Source organism: Saccostrea cucullata, unplaced genomic scaffold (assembly GCF_032062105.1).
Source record: "Saccostrea cucullata isolate Sc308-1 unplaced genomic scaffold, CSIRO_AGI_Scuc_v1 ctg635, whole genome shotgun sequence".
In the NCBI taxonomy this organism is placed as follows: Eukaryota; Metazoa; Mollusca; class Bivalvia; order Ostreida; family Ostreidae; genus Saccostrea; species Saccostrea cuccullata.
The window spans coordinates 246,934-271,468 of record NW_026926504.1 but is presented as its reverse complement, the minus strand read 5'-3'; the positions used below and the strand labels follow the sequence as shown (position 1 = coordinate 271,468).

General features: G+C 34.0%; 2 protein-coding genes across 2 annotated transcripts in view; both read right to left on the bottom strand.

The window, feature by feature from the left end:
- Positions 1 to 24,535, bottom strand: part of LOC134271866 (17S U2 SnRNP complex component HTATSF1-like) — a gene marked incomplete at its 3' end in the record, with an annotated part of 34,274 nt that overhangs the window by 5,785 nt on the left and 3,954 nt on the right. The window contains exons 2-5 of the mRNA XM_062754079.1: positions 9,173 to 9,314; positions 8,413 to 8,737; positions 7,712 to 7,920; positions 5,009 to 5,178 (exon numbers count right to left, since the gene is read on the bottom strand). Of these exons, the coding sequence (XP_062610063.1) occupies positions 5,009 to 5,178; positions 7,712 to 7,920; positions 8,413 to 8,737; positions 9,173 to 9,314 (846 nt within the window). The remainder of the gene's footprint in view (positions 1 to 5,008; positions 5,179 to 7,711; positions 7,921 to 8,412; positions 8,738 to 9,172; positions 9,315 to 24,535) is intronic.
- On the bottom strand, positions 10,612 to 12,563 carry LOC134271863 (uncharacterized). Its single transcript, XM_062754077.1, has one exon. It carries the CDS (start codon positions 12,487 to 12,489, stop codon positions 10,612 to 10,614), a length of 1,878 nt encoding a protein of 625 aa, XP_062610061.1. The 5' UTR covers positions 12,490 to 12,563.

Below are 24,535 nucleotides of genomic sequence, written 5' to 3'. Positions count from 1 at the left end.
CAGCGCATGAACAAAATTTGGAATAATTTACGCATATCACTATTACATTTGCTTTTATTTCTTTGGTACTTTGTAATACGTTGAACTCATATTTAAATCAGTGAAACCCGAATCAAAATTTTAATAACATGTCAGATTATTATATGAATAGCATTAGAAACAGATGATTGGTGTCCTGTTTTTCAAAGTGTAGTTGGAATTGAGTTTCATGAAAATAATGTCGTCAAACGTGTAACCGGCGCACGGAGATGTAATAAATTGTTTTGGGTATGGTTTATATACATGAGGCCATTCCAAGTTTTTTCTCTGTTTAGCGTCCACCCATCTTTCAACAAGAGGCCCATGGGCCACATCGCTCACCTGAGCACTGTGGCTAGGCAAAGTATAAATTGGTTTATTATTGAAAAGGTAAAATCCAAAAGTAGTCCCATGAACAATCATGGATTTTCTATCTTAAAGAAGAAGATTTTTAAAGAATTTTCCTATATATTTCTATGTAAAACTTTGGTCGGCCATTTTGGCCCCGCCCTACCCCCGGGGGTCATGATTTGAACAAACTTGAATCTACACTACCTGAGGATGCTTCCATATAAATATGATGAATTATGGCTTGGTCATTCTTGAGAAGAAGATTTTTAAAGAATTTTCCTATATATTTCTATGTAAAACTTTGGTCGGCCATTTTGGTCCCGCCCTACCCCCGGGGTTGTGATTTGAACAAATTTGAATCTACACTACCTGAGGATGCTTCCATATAAATATGATGAATTATGGCTTGGTCATTCTTAAGAAGAAGATTTTTAAAGATTTGTTCTATATATTTCTATGTAAAACTTAGGTCAGCCATTTTGGCCCCACCCTACCCCCGGGGGTAGTGATTTGAACAAACTTGAATCTACACTACCTGAGGATGCTTCCATATAAATATGATGAATTATGGCTTGGTCATTCTTAAGAAGAAGATTTTTAAAGAATTTTCCAATATATTTCTATGTAAAACTTAGGTCAGCCATTTTGGCCCCGCCCTACCCCCGGGGGTCATAATTTGAACAAACTTGAATCTACACTACCTGAGGATGCTTCCATTTAAATATGATGAATTATGGCTTGGTCATTCTTGAGAAGAAGATTTTTAAAGAATTTTCCTACATATTTCTATGTAAAACTTTGGTCCGCCATCTTGGCCCCGCCCTACCCGTGGGGGTCATGATTTGAACAAACTTGAATCTACACTACCCGAGGATGCTTCCATATAAATATGATGAATTATGGCTTGGTCATTCTTAAGAAGAAGATTTTTAAAGAATTTTCCTATATATTTCTATGTAAAACTTGGGTCGGCCATTTTGGCCCCGCCCTACCCCCGGGGGTCATGATTTGAACAAACTTGAATCTACACTACCTGAGGATGCTTCCATATAAATATGATGAATTATGGCTTGGTCATTCTTGAGAAGAAGATTTTTAAAGAATTTTCCTATATATTTCTATGTAAAACTTTGGTCAGCAATTTTGGCCCCGCCCTACCCCCAGGGGTCATGAATTGAACAAATTTGAATCTACACTACCTGAGGATGATTCCCCATAAGTTTCATCTTTCCTGGCACAGTGGTTCTTGAGAAGAAGATTTTTAAAACATGCCACCAAATTTTCATTAATTGCCAATTATCTCCCCTTGAATGAGGGCGTGGCCCTTCATTTGAACAAACTTGAATCCCCTTCACCCAAGGATGCTTTGTGGCAAGTTTGGTTGAAATTGGCCCAGCGGTTCCTGAGAAGAAGTCGAAAATGTGAAAAGTTTACAGACAGACGGACAGCTAGACGGACAGACGGACGCCGGACAAAATGTGATCAGAAAAGCTCACTTGAGCCTTCGGCTCAGGTGAGCTAAAAACCTAGCTACCTATTCGCAAAAAACACACAAGTCAAAAAAATAACAACTCATATTTTATAGTAATAAGAATGACGTAATTAGAAAGATATGATTTCATTTATCTATTTTTCATAAAGAAAGTTATTTTCTTCAGCAAAATCCAGGAATTTTAAAATACTGAAACTATTGCAATAATGAAATATTATACAAACATTTAAAGATATTGCCAGAAATCACAAATTTTGTCATGAAAAATTAATTTTCGGACTCCTGATTCTGTTTGTTTTTTTTCTAACATGGGGTGTCAAAAACCAAGGCGCACGCGGACGCTAAACATAGAAAAAACTTGGAATGACCAGACAGGGAAAAGAGTACAGAAGTGACAAAAGAATGACTGCACTTAAGGACATTATTTGGAACCTTTTCGCTATCCATTTTAAGCTTAACATTACAATATATCGCTAAATTAATCTAAGCTTAATGTGCAAGCATATGCTTTTGATATTTATTTCTAGAATTTTTCGTCATACATATTTCTATAATTACATACAACGCTATTGAAAAGAACATGTTTAAGCCATAAATTCCGGAAAATTGAACTGGACCGCTTTCGATTTTAAGGTCGCAGCAAAGGGGCGGAGACATTTAAATCGCATGGAAATGGATCATAAGCACATGGTTTTCCGTATCTGATTTACATTATATATGAAAAAGTCGGAGATGAGGGTTTTGTGTTCCTTGTGTAAAAAAATAAATGATTTATAACCATGCATATAATTTCATTGTATCCACGTTAAGTAAATTAAGCAAGGAAAGAGCAGAACATTAAGAGAAAAACAAAAAGTTCATAAAAATAAACACAATTGTGATAAATATATGTATGCATTTTGTACGCTTAGGTTGGTAGTGAAAATGACACTGACATACATTTTTATTTTCTGAACATAATGGACTGTCTTAGCATAAAAAAAAAATAATTTGCAACCTGTCTATAGGATAATCTGAAATAAGTACACATAGTAAATCCATATATGACCATGCCATTTGAATGCCATTTGATTATTGGCAGGGTTAATTTTCAAAAAATTTGATCGGTATTCAGGGTACAAAGGACAATGCATTAAAAAAATGAATTTCGGCTTCTACATTATCAAGCACTGCATGCATAATTTTCTCTATCTAACGTTCTTCTAAAATATGAATGCTTAAACTCTCAGTGCTCATGTATTATTTGCTGTCAAGCAGCGAATCAACTAAATCTTAAAATAATTATGTGTTCGTACCTACAGTGTATTAAAAAAAATTATGACATTTTCACTTTATCTTAATCATCTTGAATAATAACTGTGGACTTATTAGTAAAGTAAAAATAAAATAAAAAGTTTAGTTTTTTTTTGGTCCGGTGTGACTGTGGGCTCCTACCCTGACCTAAAACTGGTTCCCGTTTTCAAAATTTCTGGATCCGCCACTGCTATATGTACAGCATGTAATCAGCAAAATAATACCTCTTTCCTTTAAAATACCCCGAACAAAAACACTATAGTGAAAGACGTCAACGTAATCTTTAAAACGCCAATAGAATCTTTGAAATATTTTGAAGATGGAAGTACATGTAGATATAAAAAGAATTTTCCAACGACTGACACAATGAAAGCGTATCGAACACTTGAATGTCACGTGAGAAAAGTAATTATAATATCAAAGGGTTCACATGGGCTGACACTCGTAACCTGCTAATTTAGTAGCTAACTCGAACGAAGTTTGAGTACATTTTTTTAAAAATTAGATATGAGCCGCAACTTGGCCAACATTGTCCTTTGGATATGTATAAGTTTTAGTTAAAATACACATTCTGTGCAAATGAGAAAAATGGCCAAGTTGCGGCTCGATGTAAACAATGTTGTTGAAAACTGGTATGCATATGAATAACAATAGAAATGAGACAAAACTGTTAGACTCTCGTTTCAAAAGCTAGTGTCGCTCGGCATTATTTAATACTTTCATGTAATATAATATACCAAAACCTGCTCTTATGATATTGTTTAATACCTATAAAACATAAATTTAATGAATTTTGGAATTTTATTTTGCGCAAAACATCGGGATCCAACTCTCATAGCTTAAGTGCAGTCATTCTTTTGACTGAAATTAGAATCTGCTACAAAAAACAAACAAAAAAATGGACAGTTGTTAATCTAAAGAAGACCCTTAGTAAAGAGCAGTTTTTCACTTAGAAATGATTATTGGGTGTTAATAGATGCATGTGAAGCAGAAAAAGAGATCATGATGTTTTAAGGGATGTAAATTAAGCTTGCTTTCGTGCACCGATTTACACTTACATGCTTTCTTTACTTTTTCATAATTTTCTTATCAAATGTGATATTATCACGAAACTTGAAATGTGTGATCATAAAATGTTACTTTTTGCTATGACAAGAAAAAAAAAATTTAATTTAGCAAAGAGAAACTGACCTGTTTTCCCTGTCTACACAACTTTTTTGGACAACCCTGTTATTAGTGCTGTGCGATATTACCAGTTAACCGGTGTATCCCGATTTTTTCTTCACAATACGTATCGCGGTATTTTTTGTGAATACCGGTTCGGGTTCGATATGCTATAAATTGTTATAAAAAGAGTTATTTGCCCTTTTCAAGGTAAGATATGGCGGCAAGCGACGTGAAGTGTGATCAGAAATGAGAGACATATCTCTGTCAGAAACGAAAAGACGACAACTGTTACATGAAACCCCTACATGTTAAAGCCGATTCTGAATATCACAACTTGATTCGTCAAGTTGTGCCACAAAAATCTTAGCTTGCCACTTGCGCCGACACAACGCGACCATGCAGTTGCAATATCAACTCGAGAATACATGTAATTTGAGTTTGTGTTTTCATTTGACATTGACGAAAAGCAAAATTTATTAAAAACTTTATATTGTGATATATTGCAATACAAAATATAATATTGCAATATATCGCGATACGATTTTTCAGTCGCGATACCCAGCTCTACCTGTTATATGGGCCAATAACACTTATTATAACTTTCACTTTTCTTCATAAATTCATGATTCAAAATTTTTTAATTATCAGTTCTATGCTGTATTTCATGTGTATTGAACATGTTCTCACTTTTGCTGTTTCTCTTTCAGCCTTTTTTTCTCTTTGTTGGTGAGTTTCTTTCGTTTTTTGCTTGGATCAAAATCTCCCTTCATTGTAAACTTGGCTCTTTCTACATGAATTTTGTGTCCGCGTACATCATATCCATCTAAAATCTTTAGTGCTAGCTCCACAGACTCAACCTTCAGATACAAAACAGACATACAATCAAGAAATAGGCATGATCTGTTCATGTTTATATATTGTACTAAAATTTAACAAGAGGCCCATAGGCCAAAATGCTCACTTGAGTCACTTACTTTGGCCTTTCAGTTTTTAATCATTAAAAACTTCCTAAATCTTTCAGTTTTTCAAAATCTAAATTTAAGTGCTAAAAATGATGTTGATAAAATTAATAAGCTTTATACATTTAGAATTGATCCAAATTTAATGTTTTTCCAAAATGTTGTACTAACTTCTAGTTATAGATTATTTCAATTTTTTAAATGTTTATACATGTGCTATGAAAGATTATAAAAAGTTTACTTCATTAAGATCTCACTTGATGAGAGACAATTGCTCTTCAAAAACAAAAGATTTACCCAAAGTTTTATTTACAAAATAAAAGATGGAGAACATTCAATGTTTTGTACCTAAAGTTGAATTTGTGTGAGAGGATTTTAATTTTATTCCCATACTTTCATGAGAGCAAAGCAGATGTTGTAAATGTACATTACATTTTAATGAAAGCAAAGCATGTGTTAAGATATACTAAAATCCCATCTCACAAGTGAAATAAATTTAATAATATTGATCAAAATATTGAAATTTTGGCTTATTACATTTTCCCTGATTTAACCTTTGCCTCTGTCTTCTCATAACATAGTGTCATAGACTGTCATGTCAGAGCTTAGTGGTGATTATTATAAGATTGCAAATATTGGTAACATACAACAACATATTTGGAGATACTTTGAAATCTGAGTCTCTGTAATGATGGATTATTCACTCTCAATCTAATTACAAAACAGTGTGACCTTTGTGAATAAAAAGGAAAATTGTGAATTTTACCAAACTTTTGATTTTCTTTAACACTGCTACAAAAATATCACTTATATTAATAAAAGAATAAATTACAAAATATCTGTTTATTAATTTATTAATGACTTTAAAGCCTGAAGTTATATAAATATACAAATACATGGAATGTGTCTTACCTTGATATAAAAAAAAAGTAACTGCATCCTTGATATAACAGCACCTCTCTTACCTTGATATAACAGCACCTGTCTCTTACCTTGATATAACAGCACGAGTCTCTTACCGTGATATAACAGCAACTGTCTCTTACCTTGATATAACAGCACCTGTCTCTTACCATATAACAGATTCTATATAACTGCACCTGTCTCTTACCTTGATATAACTGCACCTGTCTCTGTCTCTTACCTTATAACAGCACTGATATATAACTTCACCTGTCTCTTACCTTGATATAACAGCACCTGTCTCTTACCTTGATATAACAGCACCTGTCTCTTACCTTGCTATAACAGCACCTGTCTCTTACCTTGATATAACTGCACCTGTCTCTTACACTGATGTAACTGCACCTGTCTCTTACCTTGATATAACAGCACCTGTCTCTTACCTCTTACCTTGACATAACAGCACCTGTCTCTTACCTTGATCTATCAGCACCTGTCTCTTAACTTGATATAACTGCAGCTGTCTCTTACCTTGATATAATAGCACCTGTCTCTTACCTTGATATAACAGCACCTGTCTCTTACCTTGATATAACTGCACCTGTCTTACTTGACACTGATATAACTTCACCTGTCTCTTACCTTGATATAACAGCACCTGTCTCTTACCTTGCTATAACAGCACCTGTCTCTTACCTTGATAAAAATACTTGTCTCTTACACTGATATAACTGCACCTGTCTCTTACCTTGATATAACAGCACCTGTCTCTTACCTTGATATAACAGCACCTGTCTCTGATCTTGATAAAACAGCTTTTTCTTACCTTGATATAACTGCTTTTACCTTGATATAACAGCAGCTGTCTGTTACCTTGATATAACAGCACCTGTCTCTTACCTTGATATAACAGCACCCGTCTCTTACCTTGATATAACAGCATCTGTCTCTTACCTTGCTATAACAGCACCTGTCTCTTACCTTGATATAACAGCACCTTGATCTGCTTCTCTTACACTGATATAACTTCACCTGTCTCTTACCTTGATATAACAGCACCTGTCTCTTACCTTGATAAAACTGCACTTGTCTCTTACACTGATATAACTGCACCTGTCTCTTACCTTGATATAACAGCACCTGTCTCTTACCTTGATATGTCAGCACCTGTCTCTTACCTTGATATAACTGCACCTGTCTCTTACACTGATATAACTTCACCTGTCTCTGATCTTGATAAAACAGCACGTTTTTCTTACCTTGATATAACAGCAGCTGTCTTTTACCTTGATATAACAGCAGCTGTCTGTTACCTTGATATAACAGCAGCTGTCTGTTACCTTGATATAACTGCACCTGTCTCTTACCCTGATATAACTACACCTGTCTCTTACCTTGATATAACTGCACCTGTCTCTTACACTGATATAACTGCACCTGTCTCTTACCTTATATAACTGTACCTGTCTCTTACCTTGATATAACAGCACCTGTCTCTTACCCTGATATAACAGCACCTGTCTCTTACCTTGATATAACAGCACCTGCCATCCCCTTTAGGTTCCCCATTCTGGTCTCTGTAAAGCTTCAGTTTGAGAGCCTTCTTCTGAGGGTCAAACATGATCATTCCACACTTGTTCATCAGTTCCTTGAACTCCTCCTCTGTTATATCCACAGGGAGACCACTCACATACACATTTGTGTTTTTCTCATCTTGCACATCAAACCACTGTGGTTCTGAAATATTTATACATAATCATATATAATAATATATTGGTATGTTTTAGGAATTCATTGTTATAAGGTATTTCTTTGAGTTTTTTGTTCTTGTTGAATCAGGATATATGTGTCAATATAAAGACAAATCATAGAAATTGCTCTATGTCATGCAAATATACAAATGAATTTTGACCTAAAGACAATTTTTCACTCAAAAAACAATTTCTGTACCTGTAGTCAGATTGACTAAAATCTGTCATTCAGAAAATGATGATTACTCCTGATTGCTTGATATAAATAAGAATCTTTATCAGACATAAATATAAACAATAAGATATTTCTTTGTTTGATAAAACAGGGATTATCAGTTAAAGCTGTACAAAACAAGCTTCCACAGATTATTTGTATTTTCTTCAATATTACAACTGTTACCCTAGCCATCAACAAGGAAAGCAGTGCTAAATTTCAGTTAACAATAAGTTTAGGTTATATTAGACAGACTAACAATACCTTCTGCGGGTTTCTGGGCTAAAAATTTGCTTCCTTTTCTCTTTTTCCCCTTCTTTTCCCCCTCACTTTTGGCCCCTTCCTCTTCTTTCTGATCCTGCTGTTGCTGCTCATAATACTGAGCATAATAATTCTTATAATATTCTGTATATTGTTTGTAATATTCTTCACTATTTATGTCAACTCCTTCAGCATTACTTTCACTTTCATTTTGCTGTTTGTGATAATTTTCCCAGTACTCCCTGTACTTGTCCTGATCATTTGTATCGCCCTCTTCTTCATTGGCTCCATAATTCATCTGATACTTAGCTATGAAGTCCTCATCAATCTAAAATCAAAAGTCAAGAACTGCCATTATGTGTGCTGGGTTTCTATTTGGATTACAGAGCTTGGAACCTTTTTTGTCACTAAGTTACTGAACTGCTATGACAGCATTATAATCATTCAATTAAAAAAATTACCATTGTGGTGTTTTTCTAAAAATAAAAATTATTATAAAATATTCTTCAACTAACATCTAATCGATTGCTATCGTTTCCACAGGGTTATTGGTTAACTGGTTACAAATTGTTATCCCTTAGTATTTAAAAGCCTCAATTCGTTCCATTCCAATGCTATTTTTCCCAAATGCATGGTTACCAGTACCATTCCCTGTTTGTTAAATGTGGTATTTAAAAAGAAGAAGCTTAATGCTACTCCTACTCTGGCTTTTCTTGAATCAGCACTGCAGGTGATTCTAGCAGTTTGTTATAAAATTTCTAACCTTTGGAAACCATGCTCTCTTCTCTTCATCCCAATCATAAACAGTGCCATCTTCATCTGTTTTTGTTAATGCACCCTCTTTCTTTTTCCTTTCCAGTTCTTCGAGCTCCAGTTGTTCTGTAAATGATATTTCTTCCTCCATCTGGAATATTTGTAAGCAAAGTCAATGAGGAATGTGTTTCATTTAGCTTGAACATACAATTTTAAACTGAAGCTTTTCTCCCTTGATCATAAGTCTGGTTGACCTTATCTTACCCCCAAGTGTCATGATTTTTATAGATGTAGTCCAGTTCACTCCTTAGGGCCATGATTCAAACAAACTTGAAGCTACAATACCTCAAGACACTTCCATACATGCATCAATGTGATTAAATAAGTTTTGCTGTTCTTGAAAGAAAAATTTAAAAGATTTTTTTCTATAGGGTAAACTGATCGTGAGTCGGACACATATTTTTTTTAACATGAACTGTATTTAATCCAATGAGTGTACAGTGATAAACTTTGCTTTGATGTTCTCCATCGGGACTCATCTAGCGTTTTTATGTCCTTTAATGCTTTAATATGTTCCGAATTGAATAAAATCTTTCGAAATAAGAAAAAGTTGCGAGTGACCGTAAGTCGGACACCATGTGATCGAAAGTCGGACATAGTTTTACAACTTGATAATGAGACGCGCAAGCAGCACAATCGATGGGATAATTTATTGAATCTATCGAAAAGAAGCGATTCACAGGTAAATTAAACATCAAAATAATTTAGTATGACGTTTTCACCGAAATTTCCACCAAAAGCTTATTGCAAAATTTCAAAAGCATGTATAGGCCTTATTAAAATTTAAATAAATTATTTTAAATGAAAAATTCATTAAAGTTGGACCGGTACTCTATTTGACTACTTGAATAAATCTGTATTTCCATAGTATTGTGATGGAGCGTATTTGACCATGCCTTCTATAATTGAATCAGAGGAGTATTGGAAATGGACTCTTCCAATAGGCTGATCACCCCCTTGAGTAGGTAGAATAGGCCAGGTATATATAAATGAGACGCTAGCAGCTGCGAGGCGTTGATTTTAAGAAATCAGTTAGCGACTACAGATCCTGGAGAAGAAAGTGGAAGAACCGCTAGTTATTTATAATTCATTACTAAAAAATAAAAAAAGGAAAGGCAACAGTCTACAGAAATTGTTGCAGTATGTTTTTGTTATTCTCACACCTGTTTAGCCATTCTTATGTGTATATCATACATATCCTATTTACATAAAAATAGCAACAATATATACATATATCTGAATTGTGTTTTATTGTTTTTTAAATGTAGAAGATGAAAAAAGCCAAGTGCTTAAATGCATATATTAGTCAATAAAAACTTAATAATTTGATAACAACAAATATTTCAGTTTCAATTATCAACAAGTTCACGCAGTGGCATTGCTGTTTCCTCAATTTTCCCTTTTTTTTCCTTTTCCTTTGTTTGCAGTTTTGATCTTGCCTCTCTTCAATGCCTTCTTTTCCTGTTTTTCTTTTTTAATTTCTTGTGCTTGTTTTTTGTGTTTGTAAGCTTCGTCGGCCGTAATAACAAAATAATGTGTTTCAGGCTTGTTGAGTTTGCTCGATTTTGAAGCCCTCAAAATGGGATCCGGAAGTGACAGAATGCTGGTATTTTCCTCCGAGTTCTCATTTTGATCAAATGGCAAGGAAGGGTCAGAGATGTTCCCATTATTACAATTTATTTTGTACATTTTCCAAGTTTGGAAAAGAGGGTCTTTAATGTCTTTGTTGCTAATTAATGCTGCCGTAAATTTCAACAGCTTAGCTGAATCAATTGTAGATTCAAGAACCTCTAATGCTCTTTCATTTGTTACAGGCGCAAGATCTGTTTCAACAGCAGTACCATCTGTCAAGGATTCTACACTTATCTGCCCATCAGCATCCATTGTAATGGGAAGGTTAATTAGGGTTGCTGATGTTAAATCAGCGGAAGAAAATAAAGGGACATCTAAGGAAATAGAATGTGACTGATCAACTGCTTCAAGCTCCGCTGACGTAGAAAGCTCTGGAGATAAAGAATGCTCATCAGAATGGTGTGGGGTTTCCTGGGAGCATGCACTAGTGTACAGGGTTGCGGGTTTGTAAGCCTCATCCGGGATAGCCTCAGGGTTGAATGGGAAGATCCCAGTTGCTCTGAACCCATTTTGGATGATTGAAGGTTCAGTGGCAGATTTCCAGGCTTTGGTAAACATTCGGAAGAACTGTCCATGACCTACTGGAACCCCGGTAACTTGAATGAAATTGCTAAGTTCAGCATTCCATGTGTTCTTCAGAGATTTAAAAAAACTCCTATCTAAGGGTTGGGTCCAATGGCTAGTGTGGCTTGGAAGCTCTATGATGATGATGTTTTCGCTTCGTGCCAACTCGATAAACTCCACATTGTTGTGTGAGCTATGGCCATCACATACAAGAAGCTGAGGGCGATGTTGCCCAATAAAAGGTAGAAATGTGGACTCAAACCAAAGCCGTCCTATACCATCTTTAGTCCACCCAGAGTCTGACAGAGATATATTTGCGTTTTTAATTGGAGTTTTCTGCAAGTACTCAGTATCATAGCTATTAAGACTGCGCTTTGTTTTGCCAGGAATGATAAAGTGAGGTGGAACTGTGCAACCGTTTGCATTGGCACAAACAATTACAGTGACAAGTTGTCGCTGTGTAGAACATTTGGCGTGGACAGTTTTTGATCCCTTCTCTGCCACGATTTTTCCAGGCTTGTGGGCTAATGTTAGCCCAGTTTCATCCATGTTCCAAATGTGCTCTGCCTGCATGTCGTTTTCATTGAAAACTTTCCCGAGTGCAAGGAAAAACTTTTCTACTCTGTCCTTGGTCATGGCAGCATGTCTGCTTGAAGCAGTAGCTTCTGGCGACCTTAAAGAAAAACTGCTATGTCTTTTTTTAAGTCGCCTCCACCACATTTCAGAGGGATTTTTATTTTTGAATGCGACATTTTTTGTTTTTGCCATAGCACTCGCTGCTCTCATAAAATTATATTTGCTAAATCCTATCCCCAGAGCAGCCCTCTCTTTTGCTGTCTCTATCAATTCCTTTTCATCTTCAAGAGATAATTTGGGTTTTGACCCCCATACCCCATCCTCTTTCACTTTCCCACTAACTCTGTCGCTCAGAGTTGATGAGGGTACAGAATATTTCTCTGCAGCTTTTCGGAGGGAGGAATAACCTGATTTTACTTCAGTAATTGCCCGGTGCATATTTTCAGGATCCCAAGCTCCATAGACTCTTTTTTTCTTTGTCTGACACCTTAGCATCTGTAAAGTTTAAAATTTTGTTTGTGTGATTTTTTCACGTTTTTCTAACAAATGTATATGAAATTTGAAAGTACCAGGGCAAAAATTCTATTGTGATATTATTTTTTTTCTCTTTCTGTATTTATTCGTTTTATTAATTTTTTCATATCGTTCTGAGAAATATAATCTTAAAATTTTATCAGCAAATGGTTCGATTGCGCCAATCTCCCACCAGAGGGCATTTTACGCTCATCGCTCCAACAAAATATTTAATACCAGAGAGCTTTAAACACATAACATCATTGACAAAACATACAAAACAGTCAATATTTATACAATTTCTGTTGACATTTAATTATTTGACAATCTGCACTACTTTTTAGACGACAACAGAGGTGTAAGCGGAGCGCGCCCTCTGGTGAGAGATTGCGATTGTGCATCTGGATTGAGTTGCCTTGCTGATTAAAGTTTTATTCTTTGATTTCATTGGTTCTTTAATTTGATTGGTTATTGTTTATCAGTACACGTTTTTTCATATAGTTCATTTTTCTCAAACGATTACTTTAGGTAAATTATCTCATATGTTATTTTCCAAATTTCTATTATTTTGACTTATTATACTTTCTTTATTTTAGATCAATGCCTTTGTTTCCTCAATAAGTGATGAAAACGTAACATCTGCCTTACTCCTTACTGCTCGGTTACACTTTACATGTACCAAGCGCGTCTCCTTCATATCCCTAAAATTTTTGTTAATTATTTTTTTAATCGGGGGGGGGGGGTTACAAGTAATTTACTTTTATGAACTGTCATTAAGTAAACAAAATATACATTCGTAAAAAGTTTATTTTCTCTTTAGTTATTTATTTGGGAGTGTGGGTGGTTACAAATAAAATATTCTTTTTTTTTCACTTGGACCCTTCTAAAAGAACTGTCATTTATCAAGAAAAAATATATAACAACATGGTCCAATTCAACATTTATTAATTCATTCCCATAATATAATTATAAACGAGTCTGCATCGATATAATTGAGTTTGGACACATTGCAAATCACCACACTTTTAATTCATATTTGTCCAAAACTTCTTTAACACGATTGATTTGTTCATCTTTAGTGAAAAACCCTACGTTACACCTCTGGAGAGGACCACACTTTTTATTAAATTTTTCAGGAATTCCCTTCGGTTTTACGTAAAATTTTTCGTGGATAAGATTTTCCTCAAAGAGTTTACACAAATGGAGCGCATCTTTCCGGCAGAAGTAGGCTCGTTTATCGGAGCAATCTGTATCTGCATACACCGCCACAGCATGATTATCTTTGGGGTTTAAAGGTTCATTTCTGGCGAAGTATATGTTACCAACCCTTAATTCTGTCCCTCCCCAGTGGTGCATGCCCACCGCATACACACCAAAAACGGCGACTTTCTTCATATTTGACTTTGACTGAAATGACAATATAAAAATATACGTGAACGCGTAAATTAATCATTTATTTTTAAATTTTTTTTTTAGAAATATACTTATCGATTCAAATAATTATTTAAATGTCTTTGAAATATATGCCGATTTTTATGACTAGATTGAAGAATACACACTTTCCAAATTTTGAACCTTGTGGGTATTTTTTAAAAGGTAGGTCTAGATATATAAATATGTATTCATTTATTAATAACATGATGAAAGCAATACAACATATTCTTTTTCTCATTAGATTTAGTTTTTTTCAATTGCCCCAGTAGTTTCAAATTTCAATAGTGATTGTTTTCAAGCAACCATTGCATATTTTAATTAATGATCTTGACAAGCTGTCCGACTCAATATCAATTGATAAAATATAGCTGTCCGACTTAATATCAATTTAGCCATCTTGATTATTTCATAAGACACGATCCTATCTCCGAAAATATAAATTAATATATATTTTTTTTTATGAAATAAACATCTGTTACAAATATTATATGTAGAAATTTTAAGAAAAAATAGTCTTAAAATACAGAAATGAAATGAATAAAAAGATATCAAAAAGGATTAAAATCCCTTAATGGGTGCCTCATTTTACCGTGTTTGAAGTTGCCACTTCTTGACGCTGCAGCAGAAAGACCCGGATGACACTGTGTGTAAAGCGCGATAACTCTAATAACCAAAAGACAACAAAAACGATATCTGTTGATAGTTTATTCATAAAGCAAAGGATGCGAAAGTAAATGTTGATCAAAGTTGGTGTCCGACTCATGATCGCGTCCGACTCACGATCAGTTTACCCTACATCTAAACGTTAAACTCTGACTGTCCTTTGGGCCTCACCCTATATCCAGGGGGTCATAAATGGAACTAACTTGAATCAATACCTGAGGACATTTCCATATCAATTTTACTAATAATGGCTAACTTCTATTCTTATGAAGAAAATTTATTTCTAGATACATGTTATATGCCTTTATATTTATATCCAATAAATATTATTTAGTTTATTTCTAAAGAAGACCATGATTGCCATTAATCAGAGCATAAATGACTCTAAGCAAGCAAGTGAATAGATTTCTTGAACAATGGCCATTCCATGAATTATTCAAATAATAACATACAGGTGACTCTCGATCTCTCGAAGTTCAAGGGACCGCAAGAAAAGTTCGAGAGATCGAGGGGTTCGAGAGATAGGAAGTAAAGAAAATCCGGAATTTTCAGTTCCAATCACCGAAGTTCTACTTTTATAGATACCGGAAGTATATGTAAATAAAGTCATTGCACGCTTTCAATCGTATTTGACAGGTAGTTTACGTGATATAAACAACAATGATTGCATTTCGAATAAATAAAACTAATTTCTAAAGTTTTAGTATTTATTTATTGTTATTTCATGATTACGTGAAACCCGAATAGCAAGTGTCGGTTTGGCTATTCCGCGGCTTGATCGGGACCTTCACCAATGTTCAACAGATTTTTCTTAATCGGTATTCAGTCCTTGAGAAAGGAATATTCTTGTGCAATATTTGCCATGCTGGAATTATTTAGACTCTATTTAATCATAATAAAAGTTCATAGTCTATCGGAACTTACTGAAACGAACATCTATAATTTAAATTTCTAAAAATTATCGTCTCAGTTTCAATTCGAAATAAGTTGTTTATAATCTACTCTGTAATTAATAACCAACTAATTATATAAAAACACGGACAACCCACAGGTGTAGTGTCATCTATGTAAACACCCAATTAACACCTCCATGCCAGCCCATGGATTTCATTGTTTCCAGGTAAGTCCAGACTGCATCAATTTTACGCTTGATTGGCGTGTATAAACGCGCGCAATCAAAACTTCGAGAGATAGAGAGTAAAATTCAATGAAATATGTGTAATGGGACCCAGATTTTGGTTCGAGAGATAGAGAACTTCGAGAGAGAGAAGTTCGAGAGATCAGGAGTAAATTTGCTTAATTATATAGAGGAAAAAAAACGGGACCGGAGGTTCACTTCGAGAGATAGAGAACTTCGAGAGATCGGAGTTCGAGCCATCGAGAGTCACCTGTACTCATCTATAATACAATTTTTAATTTATTTAATTTTATTACAAATTTTTTTCCATACAGATTTAAACATTAACAATAAAATGTCTATCTTTTGTTAGTAAGAAATTAACATCGCAGCTATTGTAGAAAAAATACTTAATGTGCTTACAGAGGTTAATATGTATTTTTCTCCAGTGACATTAATTCCAATACTAACAACCAAAGAAAGCATTTTATTATCTAAGTAAACTTTCCTCTCACATTGGAGTCATACTCTGCCTTATCCACATAAAACTGTAATTCAGTTATTTTGTTTCACAGACAAATATATAATCTTTATTTAACACCTCTCCCAAATTAAGGTCTTCCGTTTCCAACGGAAGACCTTCTACTGATTCTGATGGTTAAGATTATTCTTATTATTCTTTTTTTTTTCCTAGACGCCAACTTTGAGACCTCGTAACTCGCTCATTTCTCAACGGATTTCGCTCAAATTTTCAGAGGTTATAGACATTTATAAACTCTATCAGAATGCCAACTAAAATTTCAAAAAGTCACTTCCGGTTTTGAGTTATTTCCCTTTTAACGAAAATTTATAGGCTTTCGTTTCCAGACAAAGGCTCAGAGACGGCTAAAGCTGGAGCAGAAATTCTACTGATTTTAGATAACAGAAGGATTGAAGTTGTGCACATCGGTTTTTGTTTTTCGATTTCTCTATTCAAAATGGCGCTATATAGGGGTAAAAAATTAGAACGCTTAAAAGAACCAAAAATTACTCATATTTTGCTTCTTATCTTCTAAACTAAAAATATTTTGTTAAAATATATAGAGCATAATTTGTGAAGAATTAGAAGATCTTTCAAATGATATGTCGGAAAAAGGGCTGACCCCTAAATTAAGGGATCTTGAGGGGCCAAAAGTTTTTTCCAGATATCTTTAAAAGCATTGAGATTTTGTTATACATCAAAGAAGCAAAATTGTTGAAAATGTCAAGCTAAATCGTCCAACGTCCTCACTTCCTGCCAAACCGGAAGTAGTCGGAAAACGCGTATTTCTGCCGTTTTTGACAAGTTTTTGGGCAACATATGTCTCTGGGAGCTTAAAAATTAATTTTTCGTGCGTAGTCGTCACTTCCGGTCAAACCGGAAGTAGCAAAAAATGGCTTATTTTTGCATTAATAAACATAGCTTTAGAGGATTCAAAGCATTTTTGGGCGTTATTTCTCATTTTTGTTAAAAATGAGAGCGACTTCCGGTCAAACAGGACGGAAGACCTACTCGTTGCTTTGCAACAAGCTTTGCTCTAGTTTTTCATCCTTTTTAAATGTTGCAATAATATTGCAATAAACTAATACACTGTAAATCAAAAAATTAAGACCTACTATCTTTAGCTACTTAACTTGTGGCCCCTTCCCAATCATTTTTTTTCAACACTTTTAATTTTCATTTAATTTCTTGTTTCAATAGACATTAAGAGAATGTTTCATTATAAAGCTACGGTACCAGTATATCATTTCTCTTGGTTGCTTTTTGACTAATTTTTTTTATAGCAACATATATTAAATCTGTCTGTCTAGTAATCCAGTGTGTATTGAGTTTGATTTTTTTATGATGGTTATCAATTTGATCAATACTGTACAAGCAAAAAGAAACAAAAAAAAAACCAATCTACCTACCTACTAGTTAGAATAATCTAACCGTGTCTCGGGACAAGCCCTCACTACAGTTAGAATATATCCCATATACTTGCAATGTAGAAAATTGGAGCGGATCCGCCCCGAAATGATGTTGAAGAATCCCAAGGGTTTGTGGGGAAATAACTATCAAATTATTCAAAACAAACATTTTTGAGATTTTTTAACCTTTTATCCAAAAAAATAATTCATAGGAAGACAAAAATTCAACTAATTTTCTCAATGGTTTTTCTCACTTCAAAGAACAAGAGCTACGAAGCATAAAAATCTGCACCATCTTCAAAGTTGATAATTTTCTATCAAATGATAGTCTAGTGTGTGTAGGTTTTAAAACAGTTTATTTTTTAACAATATCTCTTCTGGTTTTCTTTTTACAGATGTTTAAAATAAGCATTGTTTTCCGAATGAAATGCTAAGACGCCATGACGTTGACGTTGAACACTCTGACGTCATGGCATTAAGATTGATTATAGGAGGTAACAAATTTACATTTATGGAAAGTAATCCCCCAAAAGAAGATTTTAAATTAAAAAAATACAATTTTATATCATTTTTTTTGTGAAAGCAATATGTACCACGATCGTAGTTTACAGACTCAGGCATCTCTTCAGACCTTTCCGGCAAGGTTGTTTTCCGAGCTTGCCGGAAAGGCCAGAGAAGTTGTGGTTGTAATGGAGAACTGTAGATATAGGAGTGAAGCCTTTACCTTTACATTTTTATTTCAAATGATTACAGGAGACAAAAAATATAAGGGGAATTATATTCAATATAAATGGCATGAAATAATCCTACTCGGACGTCTTGGGATCCCGGTAGACAAAACATAGGTGAAAACATATATAATAAAAGTATTGAAAGGTACTTTTAATATAGACCGTTGAAAAGATTGCTTATTTAGCTGAACAATTTAAGAATTCAACTATACAGGCACTCGTAAAATTCTACATGATACAGAAACATGCTACTACAGAACTTGCATAGTACAAAACGGTTTTCTTTGTAGACAGTATGCTTCATTTTATGCACAATTCATTTCATTCTGTTCGCTATCTGAACAGTACGCTTTGGCGAACGGTATGTAAATGAAGTGGGTTGAGCCTGTACACTTTAAGTAAATGATTGGCTACTTAATAAACTAATTTATGAATTATTTTTCTATTTTATTAAAATGAAAGTATACATGTACAATGTAACTCAAAGCTTGAAAAGGTCCATATTTGAGCAAGATTTGTCCGTTGGCTATTTACCGAAAAACCAAGGGGAATTCAGTGTACGTGCATCAGTGAATATTAGTAAACCACTGCACCCATGTAAGACGCACATAATTAAGAACAACTGAGGGAACTGATAACTTATTACTACAATCAGCTTAAAAAATTTTCTTTCCCAATTTTTTTTTTTTTTTTGAATATCTTTATTTGAGTGCGCATTAACCGACTTTGAACTCAAAGAGGGGTATATGTAATGAATGTAAGATAACTGATTGTCAGGAAAAAATTTTACTACTTAAATTGTTGAATGGCTTATTACAGAATTTCACTTTTAAAGTCATAGACAAGAATGCGGATTGTATTATTTTAACATAAAAGACATCGAATATACATATAGTTTCTGATATGAAATTCTTAAAACATCCATGAATTTTTACACGTGACCAAATCTATATCACGCCTCTCAAACTCCATCAAATACACTGTAAGCGCGAAGACCAGTTTTATATTGGTCGAGGGTTGGGATGTGATAAAATTTTGACATGTATGATTTTTTCTTTAATTGCTAATTTGAAAATATAACGAACAAAATTCAGAATATGTTCACTTTTGATAATTAAATATTTCCATTTCTAATTTTTTTTCTCTATGATAACTCTTTGAAAGTTAGGGGAGTTTATTGATAATTATACCGGAATGTAAATTATGCAGGTCGAAAGGTCAGGAGCTGAGGAGGCCTAATACGCATGCAAATCTCGTGCGCATCTGTCCCTGTGTCTGACGCTAAGGAGGCCAAATATGCATGTAAATCTCGTGCGGCTGCCTTTGTGTTTGACGTCAGTGGGCGAGGACTATTGAAATTGGCATGGAAGTCCTCGTATAATTTAAATCTTTAAGTCTACATTTTTAAAGTCTAAAACTACAATTTTATTTCACAATGAAATGGAAATATTCCCCATTTTCAAAAGTGAGTTATCTCCCCTCGAAATCGGAACTCTTCTACACTAGCATAACTTCCGCGGACTACGCATTACGATAATCCAACAAAATAGTGATCAACTTACACGATGCATTTAAAAATTTTAAAAGAAGGTAACGGTTTGCAAATTATTTTTAGATAATAAGCGATTTTATAAAAGGTCTGTTACCCCCAACCCCTTTCTAGAAAGCTTTACGAATTAGATAGGCACGTAGCATCGTCTTTAAAAGTGGGGGGGATATTTTTTTCTTACCTGGAAAAGTTGACAAGCAAAGAAAAACCTTGCCCTAAAGTCAAAAAAGCTACTTATTTCAGTACCAATTCCTTGGTATACAATACTACATTTCCCTTATATAACTTTATCGTAGTATAAACTGTGTGTGTGTGGGGGGGGGGGGGGGGGTGCCAGCAACTACGTGCCTGTTAGCTGGAAAACAACTTCATCAGAAATTTGCAATTCTATGTTAAGTTATTGTAATTTTCTCTTAAAATCTTACATGTATAATCTACGGGATACATCTTATTTATGTCTTAAAAAGGATAATTTAAAAATACATGTAAGTTTTTAATAAGCGTTTTGGTGAAACGGGGAAGATGAATTTCGCTGGATGTTAGTTGAGTGTGTTACATACTGACCATAAGAATGTTTCAAATCAACTTTCATGCGAATTTAATTGACACTGAGGTGATGCACGAGGGTTGCGTGCGTACAGCGTGTACAAAGAACGAATATGAAAATGGGTTGAACAGTTGAATATGAACCAAAAGTGGAAATGGAAAATTATAAGAAATATTAATTGTGAATTCAATATAATTACATGTATATCAGTTACACGGGGTTTCATGATTCTCTTTCTCTGATATTGTTTTTAACACACTTTGCAAAAAAGAATAACTTATAAAAATAAATACTTACACTGAAAGAATTTATAAAACATAGATAACACTTGAGGAAAAGAATGTTTTCCGTATTTACGTGAAATACGCTAGGAAATTATTGTACTCTCATCTAAAACAAAATGTGTATTTTACTCGGGAATATACATGTACATATGCTTAGATCCTACACTAAAACTTTGATATGCAGCTCAGATTTTATACGACATATGTAACACGAATTCAGATCGATGCTATTTTAATTAGTCTTTCTTCGTTATATGAGCACATGAGATTAAATTATTCATTTAGAATTCCATTCAAAGTTTTAATTCTGTATACAGTTAATCAATATTATTTTACAAATAACAAATTCTGGAAACACGGTTAATTCAAATGAAATAGGTCACCAAATGTGTTCTTCTAAGTAAAAGTTCTATGCTATGACATACAATCGAGCAAAAAACGCAGTTTCTTGATATCGGTCGTGGAAGACGAACTACTGCTGTTTATGCAGCAATTTCAGAGGTAAAACTGTAGATGGACACGTCATCAGTGTCCAAAAACTTCCTAGAGACGCAGAGAAGAAAATATGGCTGCAGCAGGCTAGATTAATTCGTAAAAACTGTATAACTAAACTTGAAATTCTTATATTTGTTCTGCATATTTTGTATAAATAATGACGATCCGTCTGCAGAACATCCACTACCAAAACTTATCTTTTTTTTTTTTTTTTTTTTTAAATAAGCCTATTCGAATATGTATAAGCATTTTTTCAGTAATTTGTTTCGGGATTTTTTGTAAGGGGGGGGGGGGGGGGGGGGGCTCACACAGCGCCTTATTATACTACTGTAAAGATTAATACAAATCCAGAAGGAGACTATGTGTGGGCAATTTTAAAAAAAATTCGAATCAGCTAAGATTTCTTCTTTTTAACAACACAATAACATTTTTCCGTATGACAGATACATTTACACCATGAACATGTTTACATCAAGAACGTCCGCGGAAGTGACTTTATTTATAGCGCATGCGTATTAAACACAGTAAAAGAGTTCCTTTCAGGGGAAATAACTCACCTTTTGAAAATGGGGAATAAGGAATCACTGTCTAGTTAGTATAGTATGCCAATGACATCAACGATAGTGGGAAACATGGGATAATTTATGCATATCGGGCTTCGCCCTTTATGCAAATTATCCCAATGTTTCCCACTATCGTTGATGCCCTGGCAGACTACACTAACTAGACAGTGACTCCTTAAGTATGTACGTGTTTGAGTTTCTTTTTCTCATCAGTCCATTTAGAGGAAATTCATTTTATAAATGATTTATGTAAAATAAGGGAAAAAGAAAATTTTTAACAATATTTATGGAATATTCAATGTTATTGCAGTAAACAATACGAAAAAAATCCGAGATAAATTGAAGATTAGTTTTCTTCCCATTTTTCTTGATTTTGAATAATATTCATTTCCCCCCCCCTTTTTTGCCCACCTGATTTATTTAAAATAATCGTCCTGCTGCTACTATTGCAGCACAAGGTGTCTTCTCCTAAAGAAGGTAGAGATATTGTCTTTTTTAAAATCATCATACAATGTATTATTTATTAACGATTTAAACAATAAAATGCCTGTAAGTACAGGAATTAATGTCGCAGCTGTTGCAGAAAAAATATATAACTCGTGTAAACACTTATCAATTTCTTTACTAATAACAGAAGAAAGATGATTGTTTATATTTATATCTGTATAGATAATCATCTAGAAGTAAGATTAAAAGGATTAATTATTGTATTATTGATACGTACATGTTTCATTGATGGAACAGGCACTGATCAAGAAATCTGTATAAGTGATGTGCCTAATGTTGTTCATGAGAGGATAAACTGCAATTCTTTTCTTAAGAAATAAAAATACATTTATTAGATGTTAATGTATTTAATTTAAAATTGTTTTTTATCTTAAATCTCAAGTAAAAATAGCATTGCTTTTAAAAGAGAAAAAATAAACATACATAGCCCCTGATGGTTGCTCGCTTTTTCCACATGATCTAATGTACTGGGAGTTTAGCTCTCATAATTGTGTTTATTTATTCAAACAATAAAATGCTTTATTTGGTGTAAGTATGCTGCGAATTAATGTTGTAGCCATTGCAGAAAAAATGCAGAATCCTCGTAAGGGGGGATTTAAGGCTATTTCAGACTTTGTTTAGTTGATACTTTTGTAAAGAACCGTTTAAATCTAATGCCCCCCCCCCCCACTCTAGGTCATGGGTAGGAAGCAATTTTAGTTTGAGCTAGGGGAGGGGGGCATCTGTATATGAATTTCCAGTATGGGGCACTATCAAGTACCAAAAACCCTTGACTAGCAAAAAAAAAAAAAATACTAGTACTGTATATATACGAACCAGTATCAGGTATTTTTATTTAGGGGGCATGAGTTAATTGTAATAGCATGTTTTCTGTTGCATACTATACATCGACAAATTACCCCCCATCCACCCCCTGTTCCTATTGCCATGCGTAATATGTTCCTAAAGTCTAGGATCTAAATAAAAAAATATATATTACATGTATACTATAGATATCAAAATCATTCGTTTCAACGTGGAGATAGTGATTTATTTTTAGTACGCTATTGGTACGGTACTGATTATTTTAACTAATTTAATTTTGATTGACACGTCGGATCTGTGTAGGCTTTCGATCTATGGGTTTCACAAGTTTCCTCCCTTACATTGTCACCATGGCGACGAGGAGGGTTTTGTTGGAACCGGGATCGAGTTGGAAACACAAATTCACACAAAGGACACATTATATTTTAAATATTTTATCATGATCGATGAACTGAATTTAGATCAGCTATGTCAGAACTGGGGGTACAAAAAAGTCGACACTACTGCATACTGTAGACCTAATATTTTGTTTAGCATGTGGTTTTCGTCTTCTATATTCTTTTCTCATTATAACACAAAATCAAATATTTTAAATCAGATAATTGCATTTTGACCCTTTTCTAATAAAAAGCAAATAAATAATCATGTTTGATATTAAAATGAGATATTCCCGAAAATCCGCATTGGTGATCGGTTTTCAGCTGTTTCGCATGGAAGGGAAAGTTAAGTTTTCGATGTGGCCACACCCGACAAACAAAATAAAAATAGGCCTCATATATTAAGTTTTATATCCTCTTTCTAAGTACATAATTTTTATTTTGTTTGTAGGGTGTGGCCAGGGTCAAATTTTGAATTAAAGATGTAAAAAACGTTAAATTTTGCTAAAAATTAGCAAAGTGCACGTGTTTAGACGTTTACTGTACAAATATGACATCATCAAATAAAGAATGTGACGTAAACCTTTTAAGTTCGATACTAGTAGATAATATTTATACCATTATTTTTCTGGTTTACTTCAGTTAAATTTTCCTGAAAAGTATAGGCCGATTATGCACCTTCGTGGCTTTACTTCTTTACCTGCCATGTTATCATTCCAAACTCTCTGGATTGTTCTTAGTAAATGCACTGTGTACAAGTTATCACCTGTGTTTCTTTTAGCTACATTACAAATACACAGAACGAATTCTATCATCAAACCAAGTTCGTAGAACGATAGAACGTTCTATATAATAATAACTGCCAAATGAATTGTAATAGACGTTTTTGAAGTTGATTATACCTTTAAACCTAAAAGAAAGACAAAAATTCAACTAATTTTCTCAAGGTTTTTTTTCTTGCTTCAAAATTACACACCATATTTACCTTCGGAATTCTCAGGATTATTTGTAGTAAATGCACTGAGTTC